Raw genomic sequence first — 15956 nt, 5'->3', positions numbered from 1 at the left:
CTTATGGAGTCATCTCCTGCAGTGACAAGAGGCCTAAGTCAGCAAGGTGTGCCCATCTCCTCTACACATCCCTGACTTGTTCTTGCGTCACACCCCAGGTCCTTACCCATATGGAGTCAGTTTTGATGACTTTTTTTCCAGACAGAGTTTCTCTGTTTAGCTTTGGAGCATGTCCTGGAACTCCCTCTGTAGACCAGGCCAGCCTTGAACACACAGAGATCTGCCTGCCTCTGCCTCCTGAGTGCTGGGATTAAAGGCATATGCCATCACTCCCCAGCTCTTTCAACGAATGTAGACTTGGTCTTTGTTCCACTCACTGAAAACGGAGTGCCGTTTTCCTGTTACTTCTCCTGAGTCAGGATGCAGCTATCCACACCTCAGTATCCACCCCTTCTGCCAGTGAGGCCTGGCTCCATGCCCTGCTCCTAGCTCCAGTGCTTGGGAAAGTAATGTTTTTCAGAGTACACAGAGTTCTTTCTGCCTGAGTGTAGCCAGATTATTTTGGAAGAACCAACCCTATTGTTCAGCCCGTTCCCTTATGCCTGGATCCAACCACCAAGGCTAGCAGGAGGCTTCAGTTCAATGACTAACAGGTTGGACTTCAGAGAGGGCATAAGTCTGTGGTCCTGGGAACTGCTGTGATGAAAGGTTTCAGAGGATCTGTAATTGACCTCTTTTCCTCCCTGATTCTTTCATGGATCAAAACTGCAGGAGAGAGCAAGATCGTTGTTGTTTTGTGTGGCCTCTCTTGCTACAACTGACAGATAATTGGAGAGATGGGAATTTGAAGAGAGAATCGTGACAGCAGGGATCATGACCCTCCCCCAACCCCAGCTGCCATCTTTCTAGTGTTTTTAGCACAGTACTTGATACATCATATCCACTCAGTCAGTCGATAAATGTAGAAATAAATAATGAATGAACAAATGGATTAATGTAAGAGTGGTGAGTGGTTCATCGGCTTCACGCCTGCGTGTCTCAGTACCTCCTGATCCTTGGCCAGAGCAATGGCAGATAACACCTATATCCTCAAATGCAACACCTCTCCTTTTGGGCTTTCCATGCATTTATCACATCACTTAGGTGAGTCTACACATCTAATTGAAGTTCATCACTTCCAGAGCCCCACAAATGACACCAGCCACTACAGGGCCAGTGCTATAAATTTCTTGAGGTTCCTGGCTAATCTTCAGGGTATTGCCTCAAGACAATCTTTACATCTTAAATGAGAAGTGACTGTCCTCACCATGCTCGTCTCCTGCTCCCTGCTGCCTCCCACAGCTACTAACAATCCCAAAGTGTCATCTGGGGATTTCTGGGTCACAGTAACCTAGAGTTTGCTGAGCATCTCCTGGTTCTGGAGACCTCTATCCTACCCTCTGCCCAATAGCCTATAACTCTTTCTTGCTAAATTTCTCAGTTGGATCTTGCTCATCTTGTATGAGAGTTGATCCAAATTAGTCCAGTCATTTCTTGGCATCTGTAAAACAGAGGTGTACGGACTTCCTATGAGTACCAAAATCTGAGGTTTCTCAAGTCCCATATATGGCACAGTATTTGCATATAACTGTTTCCAGCTTTCCATTGCTTTAAATAATTTGTCTGTTACTTAAAATGCCTAATACAAATGCAAATGATATGGAAATAGTTGTACTGTAAAGTTCAGGAGATGATGACAAAGACAAACTTGTCTACAGATGTTCATTCTAGGTACTGCCATCCTAGGCCTATATATAACCTAGCATGTTATAGAAAATTTTACAGCCTTAGCTGGTAGTATCCATAGATTGGAACCTAAGGATCAAGGGAGCTGACTACAATGGTCAGTTAGTTCCTAAGTACCTACATGTATAGGCCTCATACCATCTTTGTTCCTTTCCTTTATCCTCCCAGTGGCTGCTTTCTGTATAAGTCACACTGTGGCCACCTAATAAGTTTTGTACACATGGGGTCAGATTTGAAAAATTAAGAACAGAAGGGGACAGTGGGAGCCTTGAGATAAAGGCAAGTGAAGGGAGTACTCATGAGCCAGATCATCACTCCAAATGTATCTGCCTTGGCCGACAGTGGCTGAAGGCAAAGGCACAGAGGATAGCATCCTTCAAAAGCACCTTCCCTTCCCAAGTTGCTCTGCCCACTTATATTCCATAAACATCAAAAAATATACCTTTCCCCAATGCTCATTATTGAACTTGGATTCTGCACCATGCCTTGGGTGACTTACTAAAATCAGACTCTGAAAGGCAGAAGAGACATCATGGTTACTTTGTCTAACTTCCATTTCCTTGCTGGGATTCCCAGGATCCTGCCCAGGCAGCTGGACACCTATGTCTCACATACCAACTCAGAGCCTGTGTCTGACTGTGTGACTCACTAAGGGATCCATCCAAAGCACAGCTCACCAATTATACAGAGGTACCCAAAGTCAGGATCTCCAGAGCAGGAGCCTAGGAACTTGAATTTTCAGAGAACACTCTAATGAGCCTCACAATTAACCATGCTTTCTCTGGGCATGTAATGCAGTAGTTCTTGACAGTGGCTGCATATTAAAATCAGCTAGGAAGCTTTAAAAAATGTCAATGACAGGCCTTTACCCCTAGACATTCCTACTTAATTGGCCTGGAGTGAAGCCCAGGCAGTATATTATTTAAAGCTCCCAGCTGACTCTAATGGGCCGCTGGGGTGGAAAACCACTATAACAGCTTTCCAAACTGATGGTGAACCCTTTGGGGACAGTAACTGAGAACCGTACACCTATTAGAACATCTCACTGTGCACCACTATACCATGTAGATCCCAAACGCTCCACAACAAGGTGGTCTGATTTAACTTGTTCATTCACCCATTGACAGAATGACAGAACACAATCTACTAGTTGCAGTAAGACACATATTTCCACTTGGCAAAAAGCTAAGCAAAGGGGGACATGGCCCACTAGGCTCTGCTAAGTTCTAAGGTTGAATGTAAACAACCCAACCTTTCCCCAGCTTTTCCTGTTCCAGAGGAACCAAAACAGCACCAGGATTCCACCCTATCCCCCACCCTTCATCCACCAGCCACTCACATTGTACAGCACAGTGGTCCACCCTTCCATTGTGATGCATTGGAAGACAGTCAGCACAGCAAAAAGGATGTTGTCAAATTGGGTGATCCCGTCATTGGGGCCAATCCAGTCCTTACATTCGTAACCAGCTGGGCAGCCCTGCACACCACATGGGTGGGGAGGATCGAATCCCTCTAGAATACCTGAAGATATATTTGGAGAGTGGGAGACAAAACATGTGATACTTAGCATGAACTGGAAATGACCCTAGGAAGCCACAAGCAAGCAATTCTCCTGCCATAGTCAGAAGCTTGCCCATCATGCCTCAGCCCCTCTCCCACCTTGGCCTCCCTACACCCCCCATAACCTTGTGCAATTCAAAATGCTTTAGGGGTAGCTCTACTTTGGTTTACACTACCAAAGAAATTTACAGGGCTGATGCACAAGAAGACCCTGCGATAGTGGCAAAATCTTACTGATTTTTCCAACCCCAGGATTCTGGGTGGACTTTGGTTCTACCTGGGTTTCTCAGGGACAATTGTAAACCAATGACCACTTTATTTTACTAATCTTTGCTTTTCAGGCATACATTTTTTGTTACTAAAGGTGAAATAAAACTTATTTGGATATTATTTTCATAAAAATCATGGTACTTATTTAGGATTCCTTAACTTGTCCTTGATTCCTCCCAATCCCTCCCTGATTTTCTTCCTGGAGTATACCACTTAGAACAAATAAGACACAAATGTATGGGAAATGGGGTTTTGTGTATTGCACAGTTTCCAAGGTACAATTGACAAGCAACCTCAGAGCTCCCTCATTCTTTCACAGAGGGGAGGAGGTCAAATGTGAGATGTAGTACAGAAGGAAGCTCTCTTTATAGACCCATTGGGACCCCATCTGACTCTGGTCTCTAGGGTACCACTAGTAAAGACCATTCTCTAGAGTATGTATTTCCGACTGATGGCTTTGGTATATATTATGAAGCCGTCTACTATGAATAGAAAAGCTGAGACCACGTATTTGAACCCTTCCAACCACAAACAAGGAGACTATGTGTTTTGCAATGTAACTGTCACATGGATCTTTAAGCTGATTGTATCTCCAAAGGCCAGAGACTAGGAAGTCTCTGATTGTAATTCTGGAGTTGGAGTATATATTTTTTAAGAAAGGCTCCAAATGCTGTGAAATTTTGTTCATAACCAGAGAGGAGAAGAGGGAAAACAGGAGACACATAGTAATGACCTTACCTGAATTGTTCATGAAGCATGCTCGATGTAACTTGCCACTGTAGAACTCCAAGCCAATGATAGCGAACATAAGGATGGCAAAGAAGAGCAGAAGGCCAATCTGCAGAAGAGGCACCATGGCCTTCATGATAGACTTCAACACAATCTGTAGGCCTAGGGAGAGGAAAGGGAACAAAGCAGAGCTCTCATACATTGCCTCCTGACTAGGTGGGTTTGTTTACCCTCTCCTAGGATGGCAAGTCTTCCATGGAAAGGGAACCATTAATCCTTAGATGATAGGTGCCATTCATAAAGAGGTAACCTAACCAAGACAAGTCAAACTGAAGACTGCTCTCACCTATGCTCCTTCTCCACCTTTCCCTCCTCCTCACCACTTCCTGATCAGTTGCTAACATAGTACCCTCCTTCTGTTTCCTACATGCTAACTTGCACAGATTAAATTCATTAGATCATGTTACTTACTCAAAGATAATAAACAGGGCAACCCCTGCTTGGGTACAAGTCCTACAAAATAGGGACAAAGTCTAGCCTTTCTATTATTCTTGCTCAGATCCAGCTCTCTGTCCACTGTGGGAGGAGCACAACACTGAGCAGCAAACTAATAGCCTTTGACACCACATCTAAGAATTTTTAACTTTGGGAAAATAACACACATATTTCAACAGATTAAATATATACACATATGTTGATAACAATTATATTAAAATTCATAGGGAAAAATACATCAAATTAAGATTGATTTTGGAGTGATACAATAAGGAATGGCCTTCATCTACTTTTCTGTTGTTTTCCTTTTGTTTTAAAAAATCTTCCATTATTATTTAAATATGAGGAAATGTTAAATCTATGAGTACAATGCTATGCCCAACTGCTACACATCAAGGATTTCCTTCCAGGAAGACTCTTGTCTATCTTACATTGACTTACTCCCTGGATCCAATTCAGAATACTAGCCAATCAGAAAGAAGAAAGTAGATGCTCACTAGGTATTCCTGACACGAGCTTTAAGGGCCTCAAGACACGCACAGCCCGGAGGGTCCGCAGGTCCACATGGGTGTTGAAGTGGGTTCCTGCAGTGGCCAGGATGCTGTGGGTGGAGACACAAAAGAGTCAAGGTTACTATAGCCTATCTGTCTCTTCCTGTTTCATGGGGAGGCTGGGCTGTAGCAGGCTCTGCCTGGAAAGTACACAAAACTAGTGCCAGCTGTATGTGGGTGCACCTGAGCCTGGGTGAATCACCAGTGGTGTTGAGTGGAATTAAATATAGCCATCTGGGTTTCACTTTGCAAAGGAGAAGTTACCATCATACCAGTCCCAAATCATAAGCAGAACACATGGTCTCCAACAAAAGACCTAAACCTGAACCAAACATGGTCCTTCAACTTTCCTCTGCCCCTTACAAAACTCCTTCCCTTCCTTTCATGTTACCAGGTCCTTATATTTTTTATTTCAAAGTTCCATATTCCCATCTCCTGTTCTCTTTAGGGAATTTGTCTGAATTAACTCCAGTGAAGAAGTACTTACTCTTCTCCTCCTTGACACTCAGAATTGTTACCAAATAAATAAATAATACTGATTTTTATGACTGGGAGCTATGCCCGGGGTTACCATACATTATTAATATGTTTTATAATTGCCCCCAAACCATTCTTGGACCTAGACTGAGCTTCTTTGCTTTCATTGTCCCGCCTTCTACAGTCATACCCAGAAACACACGTGTACACATACACAAATCCACAAGGATACTATCAGATTGTGTAGAGCAAGAGTTAATGAGACAATGCATTGCATATAACCTAATGGCAATGCTGATCCTTTGTAGGGACAAGGGCACACACATACTTGTGAATAGCACAGCAGAGGACTAAGCATTAGAAGAATTAGGCTTAAGTCTTGGCCCAGAGAACTAGCCACTTGACACAAGTCACTCAACTTCTAGGTGCCTGATTTTTTTCATCTATAAAATAGAGGAGCACAATGACCTAGTTTTAGATACAAAATGACACTGTGTCGAAGATGAAGCATGTTATGGGCCAAGCATGGTCATGCATGCCTTTAATGACTGCACTTATAAAAACTGAGCCAAGAGAACTACAAGGTCAAGGTCAGACTAGGCTACACAGCGAGATTCTATCTCAAAAATAAAAGTGCACTGACAACTATGAAGTACAAAATTGACATTGTTTCTGACACAAGATCAATAATATTGACTTAAATTTGCTAGCTTATTCTTTGTTTTGTGGAATAATAAGTTTTATCCCTCCTAACTTCTCCAAGATTAGCCCCTCGATCCAGAAGCACTGGGAAATGACTCATTTGGAAAACTGCATAGTAGCAAGAATGGTTGATTTAACTATTCTTTGTGAAACCTCTCTGAAAGATTTTAAATGTAGGCAAAGAGAACCATATGAAAGGCCTTATGGCTCTAGGAAGCAGATGCAAGATCAACAGGTACTGAGAATGCCAATCCAGGATGACAGAATCTCAGAGATGGCTGTGAACACAACACTAGCTACTAACCCCACAGGCTTCCTCAGCATGGCAGAACACTCCCAACATTAGCAGTATTCAGACATTTAATGCTGCATAGCTCACATTGGGACACAAACAGAATGCCCACACTGGACTTAGATTATTGGAACTAGTAAGGGAGATTTCTTTCAGCTTTTGAGTTTTATACTTTGGACTGGGGGAGATGGCTCACTTTGTAAAATGCTTACATTGCAAGTATAAGAACCCCACTTCCAACCCCAAGAGCTCATGTTGAAAATGCACGTATGGTAAGGCACACCTGCAAGCCCAGTGATCATGAGATGGGAGGCAGAAAATAGGTGAGTTCCTGAAAGGCCAGGGTCACCAGCTTGTCTCAAACAAAGTGTAGAACAGACCTTAGGACTGATAAATGGAAACTGTCCTCTGACACCCACACAAGCACCATAAAAACTTGTGCTTGCACTCACTCACACACATGAACACACGTACACACAAAATGCATACATAAATGAAAAATATATTATGTAATTTGTACTCATATAATCTCAAAATCAAAAACAAAGTACTACTGATGTCATAAACAACTTGTCAGAGGCAAGCTTTCTAAGCGCTCTCCATCTTTCCTGACCCCAACTCCCACAATGTCGCCTGAAAAGAAAAGCCATGGAGGAGCAGAATCTCAGACACTACTCATGATTCTAGCTTACAAAGTCAAAGAAGGACACAGGGAAGGGGGTGGCACAACTTCTAAAGAGGAGAAAGAACAAAGAGAAATGAAGAAAATGGAACTGAAAACTCTGACAGAAATAGACAAAGGGAAAAGAACGAAGGGAAAAAGAAAGAAACTTCAAGGATAGGTAAAGGGATGGAAACTGCAGGGAAAACAGGGCCATTGTTCTGCTTCCCCATTGAACAAAGGCTGGACCCAACACTGAGCCTCCTCTGCTGCCCAGGTGTGAGACTCTCCTTTCACTGTGTCTCACAAACAGTGTGAAGAATCTGCTTTGCTCAGAAACTGGAGTTCTGTTTCCTAGGATACCCAGACACTCAGATGTTCCTTCACATCACACAAAGAACCGCTGAAAGTGAAATTTTCCTCCCCAGGCCTGGGTATGACAGGTATGCTTTAGAATGTGGAGGTATAGGCAGAAGTCAATGTTAAAAGAGGGCACAAACATACAATGAAAAACGTGGTAGGAAGACAGGAGAATGAGACTCCAGGAGTAGTAGTAAAAATGTGGAGATGCAGACAAGGAGGAAAATAAGAAATAAAAGCTAATGGAGAAGCAAGTGTCAGGGAAGCATGCAGGCAAGCTCACATGGGAAAGGGTATATAAGTAAAGCAACATAAAAGACAGAGGAAAGAATGTGTTATTTATTACAGGGGCTCACATAGCCAGCTATAAGACATGCTCACGCTCCTACCATCAATGGTACTCTTGACTGAATCCATCTCACACCCCAAACAACCAACCAGGACTTCGCATAGCTCATGTCCTCAAGCTTTTTGTTCCTTAGAAATTTTTTTCTTCCAGTGCAGGAAGATTAGCAACAGCTTTTAAAATATACACAGCCATTGGCTGTTTCTTAATTTCTATTATTCACAAACTCTTTGAGGGAAGGAGCTACAACTTGGCTTCCCTAACAACCTGTTAAAATCTGGGATTCACAGAGTTCAAAGTTCATTGAGGAAAAGGGTCCTACTCTGTATTCCCATCAGACCCTGTGCTCATCTCCATCAATGCATTGCCACATCTTGGACATTCTCATCCACCCCTCTCCAGGCCTGAGACAACTAACGGAGTCATCTGTACCCACAACAGAGTTAACTTCAGAGTCACCTGTATCCTCAAACCTATCCTCATATCTTACAATGAAAAGTTACTTAACAGTGGTTTGATGGTTTGAACCTAATCTTCCCTGATAAAAGTTAATGAATCAGCAGAAATCAATAACTGATAGGTCCTAGGGTTTCCTGGTGAGAAGATTAGAATAGCAAAGCTGGAATGCTACTCAGACACAGGTATGTTTGAGCATCTAGTAATGCGCTGGGAACACACTGTCCACCATCTTAGAGTCTGATGAGGCTCTTGTAACATACTCCTAAGCCTTTGCACCTAAGAGGGAAGGACTCCATATGACAGGATGTCCTCAGTAGGGATGATAGAGAGAGGGAGGGAAGAGGAGATGAAGATACAAAGGCTAGAAGCCACCCCCACCTCAGCAAAACCTAAGTGTTAATGTATATACAGCTCAGCCAACCTCTATTGAATCTAATGCAGGGAGACAGGTGGAAAAAGAGGTAGGAAATGGCCCTTGGCACACAGTCCTGTGGAAGCAGTCACATAGAAGAAAGAATTACAACATACCATGAGGACTCATAGCAGAGATGTTTAGGAGACACTAAGATGGAAAATACAGAACATTTACTATCTGTTAGTATTTTCAAATGTTATACCATTAAATCATTAAAAAAAAATCACCTAACAAGACTGCAGTCTACATTTCATGTCTTTGAGGAAACCCGACCTAGAAAAATGTTACAGGGTTAAAAGAAAGTCAGCTCCCCTATGACATTTAAGTCAGTCCTCATCCCATTGTGCCATGTGCTGTGTGATATTTGCCCAGAACTGCTCAGCAACACTATTCCACTGAATTGCCCAAAATACCAAAGTCACAGTGTTCTGTCTCTAAACACATAAGTGAATTTGATTCCTTTTCATCCCAAGGCCACAAACCACCAAGTGAGTTGCCACTGGTCCCTTTCAGGACCATCAGAGTCCTCTATGCACCTTTCTCCATAACTATAAGACTGCTTTAATGGCAGGTAGTGTCTGCTGCAGTATTTACACACACAAACTTGGAGACACACACACATCACAAAATTGGAGGAAGGCCACCAAGGATAAGTTCAATTCTGAGTTAATAAAAGCCTAAGCTCTCTGCTGTCCCAAGAGTTATCTGTATGTACGCTTCAAGAGAAAGAGGCTGTTTTCCATTTCATTGCCCCTTACAGGCACAGTCCTATGGAAAGTTACATATAGAGGTGTACCTAATTCTTACTATTCCCCCATAGCAGAGAATAGATGAACAGGAATAAACACAGCACGTAGCACATACAGTCCCATTCAGTGATTGTGTTAGGCTGACTGTCGCAGCTCAACATCTCCACTAATATTTTTGCCTTCAGTTGTCAGCAGCCAAGAAGGTGGTGAGCAGAGGCTGACCTGATGATGATGGTATGACAGAAGTCTTCCTGTCATGGCCACTACAGAGTCAGAGCGGAAGAAAGGATGGAATTGATTCCCTCGACAATTAGAACCTAACCATCTTTCCCAGATCAGTCACCCCCAGATCTTCAGCCTTTGATTCCTTTCAACTTCAGGATATTTTCTTAGTCTCCTTGTCAATCCAGTTCAACAGTCTCTTTTTACAGACATCCACAGTTCACTTCCACATCTGAAAATACCCTGCAGCAGTGGGCTTCTGTTTAGAATTGTCAGAAAAAATGTAGGTTGCTCAGTGAAATTAGAGTTTCACATAAAGAACAGAAATAATTCCTAGTACAACTAAATAAGTTAAATGCCGTTGCTTTTTAATAAGGTGTGGGATATCCATTCTTTATCTAAAATCTGGCTTTCAAATCAAACAGTGCTGGGGTGTGAATGTGAAACGTCACCAACAGACTCCCAGGTTAGCACACCTGGTTCCCAGGTGGTAGCACTGTTTGGGGAGGAAGCAGAAACTTTAGGAGGTGGAGCACCATCGGAGGAATTTGAGGTTTTAGAGTCTGACTCTGCTTACTCTCCACGGCCTGTTTCCTGATGACAGATGCAAAATGATCATCTCTCTTACATCTCTGCTGTCATGCCTTCCCCACTATGATGGTCCTTCTTGAACTGTAAGGCACAACAAGCCTTCCCCCATGAGTTATTTCTTAATAAGTACTGGTTCACTGCAATGAGAATGGTAACAGAGACAACTGAGTAGCCTGCATTTCTATTTGCTAATTCTAGATAGGACATTAGGTGACGTTGTATGTAGTTTGGGTGGGAACTCCTTCAAGGCCTGTGTGTTAAAAGGCTTGGCCCCTAACTTACAGAAATACTGGAAGACAGAGTCACTGAGAGGTCTGAAGCCACTGATACTACACCTTCAAAAGGGGACTGTAGAACGCAGGTCGCTTAACTTTCCCATCTATTGTTCACCATGAAATGAGCATCTTGTTCCACCATGTACAAATGTAGGTGCACACACACACACACACACACACACACACACACACACACACACACACACACACACACTACAGTCTCACTCAATGCCCAAAAGTAAAGAGTCCAGCAGATCATGACAGAATTGGGAGCCAGAAATTACTGTGTAATGAGCTCTCCTGTTAGTTATTACCTAACCTTCAGCAAATCCACACGTTCTCTTTGGAGAATAGATAGAAGCCAGAGGTCTTTAACATTAGGCCTAGACTCACCACCAATCTCAAGAAATCATCGGTTTGCTTCTGTCCATATAAACAAAAAGGAGCTACCTTTGCTGTTTTTGAAAGGCATGCTGTTCATGAGAGGATGACTATTATTGGTAAAAGGTGTCCAGTGTTTAATCAGCCCACATTATACAGAGACCAGAAGTCAGAAAGGGATCTAATTCAAGTAGGATGCCCAGAAGAGTTGAACCAGTATATTATTGCTGTGGACAGTCCACATACCCCATGGTTTGGGTCCATTTAGAAGCATTCTATGATCCAAGAAGCAATCATTGGTTCCTTTATTTCTCAGCCCTGTGCCTCCAAGAAGGCATCAACTTTTACCACACCTCTCCCTTGAAGTCTATATCTTGCATTCACCTCTTGCTCTCCAGCCTCCTCATGCTTGGACTCTTTCTTTGCCTTGTCTTCCCTATCAAGACAAGATGTTTGAGACCTCATATTCTAGTCAATGTTCCACTTGTGCCTTGGGGAAGGAATGAAGTGCATACTCTCCAGCCATATTAGCTATTTTCAATTCTAATTCCACCACAAGCCTTCAAACTTATGATATTGCTACTCTGAGATACAATGTTCTTACCTGTAAAATGGGGGCAAAGCCTCATCAGAAAGGTTAAGGATTTTAAAAGTCAGTGCTTGTAAATCTCTTTACATAATACAATTACCACATTGATTCTTGGTCATAAGCAATACAAATAAATTTTAGTTGTCTTAAAGTCCAAACACTTTATTGTATCCCCCACCAAACAGGCTCAACATTTTTTGAGAGCTTACCAGGAGGTCACATAATTGAAGGACTATCAGAAGACTAGTCTGAGAAATTCAGAAAGCAGCCATCTTAGTGTGCTAGGGATGGCCAGATCCTAATCCAAGGAAACTATGAATGTTATCTGCTATGACAAAAAGAACTTTCCTCAAGGTTAAAGACCTTGAGGTGGAAAGATTGTTCTAGACTATACAATACTCTATAAATGCAAAGGTACATCTAAGAAGATGGCAGAGGAAGACTTCTCTAAGGACAAGATAACAACGGAAGGACAGAAGCAAGGTGCTGTCCATCCTGCTAATTTTAAAGATGGAGGAAGGTCACCAAGAACAGGTGGATAGCTCCAGAAGCTGGAGAAGAGAAAGAAATGGATTCTCTCCAGTGAACACAACTGAGCTACACTGGGACAACCTTTTACCATTTCCAAGGTGAACAAGACTCTGCAAGAATGCACACAAAGTAGACTCCCCACAGGGAGATAAAAGTCATATAAATAAGGAAATAAATAATAATTTTAAAAGCCACTGTCTGCTTCAGCCTGACTCATACAAAGCATCTGATAAAATGGTATTGCAGATCAGGAAGAGAAAGACCATTATCAGTTTCCTTGTCTGGAAAATGAGGTGACCATGAAGACAGACTTCTCAGGCCCCTTCTGGCTCTGAGACTTGAGTCACAGCCTGCCCAAGAGGCACTACCCTCTGCAGCTCACCAACTATGCTCAGGATCCAGACATCTGTGCAGCACTAAACACTCAGCTACTCGGTTCCCAAATCTTAAACACAAGCCTCATTGTTACATTGAACATCCAGGCATGCATGGTTCAAATGGCTTAGAAAAGAAGTCTAATGAATTGAGTCCTTGTAACTTGATTCAAGCCAGCTTCTTGATGGAAGGAGTTGCATTTCTGCTTCCATCCACTATAGGCACTTTCTCTAACAATAGGAACAGCAGGGGGCGGGGAAAGCCCAACTTAAGGACCATGGACATTAATATAGTCTCTCTGAAACAGGATGGCTAGACTCATGCATGGGGGATATGCCTATGTACCTGTGGCAATAACCAAAGATCCAAACCAAGGGAACTTTAACCACACATGTAAATCATTATGATCCATCAAAAATCCATTGAATTACATCTAACACTATGCTCTCCATTTCCTTTACATGAATTATGGGAAGTGTGATTTAATTTGGGAATCAATTTCTAGAGAATTTATTTCATTTTACTGTTTTAAATGAAGAATAAAGAAAGAAGGGTTCATTCATTAAATTGTTCACATAGAGACTATTCAAAAGGAAACTAAGTTGACCAAAATAGGGAAGTCAAAGAAGCTGAGAATGAGAAAACAATCTGGCTGCCTAATTCTCAGTCCCTGTAAGCATCCTCCTCCTCCCCATTGGCTGTAATGCAGTCCCTTGATGCCACTGGGGTTAGCTTCAATGCAAAGCCCAAGACCCATGCCGTAGTCGCTTGAGGCCTACTGAGCACACATGCTAGTATTCCCATGGGAACCAAATTGGAGGTAGCAGCTGTCCTCATGACATTAAATGCAAGATATGGTTATAGTGAGTCATAAGGTCAAAGGTAACCCATGAATAAGAGGCGTGAAGTGGTCCTCTGATGCAGGAAGAGGCATGTACAGGAAGAGCAAGGAAGGCAGGAGATTAATTAGCATGTTTATGACATTAAAACCAGAGTGGTGTATCTAAGATCTGGTGAGGCAGGGAGGGTGGAGAATAATAGACAATTCAGAAGAACTGGAAAATGTCACCAATAAGGAAGACCTCATGGGATGTGTTGGTTTGGATGGACCTGGCAGTATTCCAAGAGCATTGGCTGATAGTCTTAAGTGTGGAGGTAGTCCACCAGCTAGTCACACAGCCACTCTGTGTTCAAAAGAATTTTCCTGCTTGATGGTATCTTACTTTCCCTTCAACCCCAGATTCAGTTACTACAGCCAGATAGATGTTAGCCTTGAACTTGATCCTCAATTAATTCTTCTCTTGTAGCAGGCCTATCCTGTGGTCATGTATATTTCACCAGGCTCCAGGCTCACTATGGGTAGACCCAGACCAATCTTTAAAAACTGTTTATTGCCATAGGCACTAATTGGTTTAAGAATGGCCAGATATGCTACAACTTAGGCCACTTATCTATAAGGGCAAAAGTCTTCAGGACTTCAATTGACCTACATTATAGTACAAACTAAAAGTATATACATCAGTGACATTTTTCAGACTATATTGATCACAGCTAAATAAGAAACATTTTATAATAGAGGCAGGATGAATGTTTATATATGCACATAGCACATAAAATATTTATTCAATATGTGGCAGAGTTGCATCTTTCTCTTTAATACTTCCTTTCTTATGCTTAAAGTTGGTTGCAATCAAGTTCATTTCTTGACCTTCTAGTGCAGTGGTCATCAACCTTCCTAAAATGCTCTGTGACCCTTTGATACAATTCCTCATGTTGTGGGGACCCCCTAACCACAGTTCTAGTAGAATTTACTCACAGTAGCCTTAACCAGCCAACTCTCTCTTCCTCTCCCTCTCCCTCTCCCTCACACACATATTCTCTCTAAGGATCCTGTTCTGAAAAGGTCAGATAGACCAACACAAATGACTGATTGAACAGAACCATGAACCTTCTTGGTGTTTCTCCAAATCACAAAACAGTTTGCACTGAAAGGCTTGACTGCTATGTTCCAAGAACTGGAGACCCAGCATTAGAGAAAGAAACTTCTTCGGGTACAAGAAGTAAAATGTATAGTCTCAATGACAGAACACAGAGAAGAATAAAACACACATACACTACACACACACACACACACACACACACACACACACACACACACACAAACACACAAAAGCCATCATCATAGAGTGTTATCTATTTCTGGTTTGTTTTTGTGTTCTTTGTTGTTTTCCTTATGTCTTTGTCTGCTCCACAGACAATAAGTGACAGCCAAGAAGGTCTAACATTTCTTGGGAGAATGAGAATGCAGGTAGGGTCAATTTGTCCTTTCCATTAAGAAAAGTTTATGCCATTTACAGCAGGGAACAAATGCCTCTGACCTTAGTAAAAGTGGGAAACCACTTATGGAACAGAAAATGTAGTTCCCAAGTTAAATTTCAAAGGAAACTTAGTGGGTGGTGGTAAAATACACCTTTTGATGAAAAAGAAGTCATGGCACAAACCCCTTCCTCCCCTTGCCCACCATAACAAAGCTTAATGGTCAAAACAGGTCATACAGAAAAGGTTATGCTGACATCTGGGGACAGGCCACTCTTGGTAGTGAACAGCTGACCTTTGCACCACAAGGCATTTAGCAGTATCCTTAGCTGATAGCCAATAGCTACCAGTAGCAGTCCCCTTTCCACCAGCTGTGACAGAATGTCTCTGGATATTATCAAATGTCTACTGGGAAACAAAGCCACCCCTTGGGGGACCCCTGAACAAGGAGGCCTTTGTAATAACCCTCACAAGCATGAGAAACGCCTAATTGCTGACCAAAGTTAGTGAATGGCATGTTTCCCACAAGGCCACCCAATCAGAAATGAGAGGTTGATTGTATAATCTTAGTCATAAATTTTAACTACCAACAGTCCTGGGTTCTGTTTTCTGGGGTGGGGGAAGGATTATCCACTCAGACCCAGAAAATGAAAAAGCTAAAAGAGGCAAAACTCTAATCATCATTCAGGTCCTAGAGAGAATGACAAAGATGAAAAGAAAGTTTTCTCATTGCTTTACAGTTCACACAGACATCACCCATCCTCATTTCCTATGTTAGAGAACTAAAGCTTGGAGAGAGAAACTGCCTCGACCAAGGGCACTGCAATAGTAAATGAGACTCAAATCCACACATTTGGATTCTAACTTTGGTGCTTTTGGTAGCTA

At 42.3% G+C, this 15956-nt stretch overlaps 1 protein-coding gene across 3 annotated transcripts in view; it reads right to left on the bottom strand.

Annotated features, from left to right (window-relative positions):
- The window catches only part of Cacna1e (calcium voltage-gated channel subunit alpha1 E), a 303984-nt gene that overhangs the window by 209075 nt on the left and 78953 nt on the right, over positions 1–15956 (bottom strand). For all 3 annotated transcript variants that reach the window (XM_035445314.1, XM_027418072.2, XM_035445315.1), the window contains exons 4-6: positions 5277–5380; positions 4294–4446; positions 3065–3246 (exon numbers count right to left, since the gene is read on the bottom strand). In XM_035445314.1, the coding sequence (XP_035301205.1) occupies positions 3065–3246; positions 4294–4446; positions 5277–5380 (439 nt within the window). The remainder of the gene's footprint in view (positions 1–3064; positions 3247–4293; positions 4447–5276; positions 5381–15956) is intronic.

This window comes from Cricetulus griseus, chromosome 5 (assembly GCF_003668045.3).
Source record: "Cricetulus griseus strain 17A/GY chromosome 5, alternate assembly CriGri-PICRH-1.0, whole genome shotgun sequence".
Lineage (NCBI taxonomy): Eukaryota > Metazoa > Chordata > Mammalia > Rodentia > Cricetidae > Cricetulus > Cricetulus griseus.
This window is presented reverse-complemented; position numbering and strand designations above follow the sequence as displayed.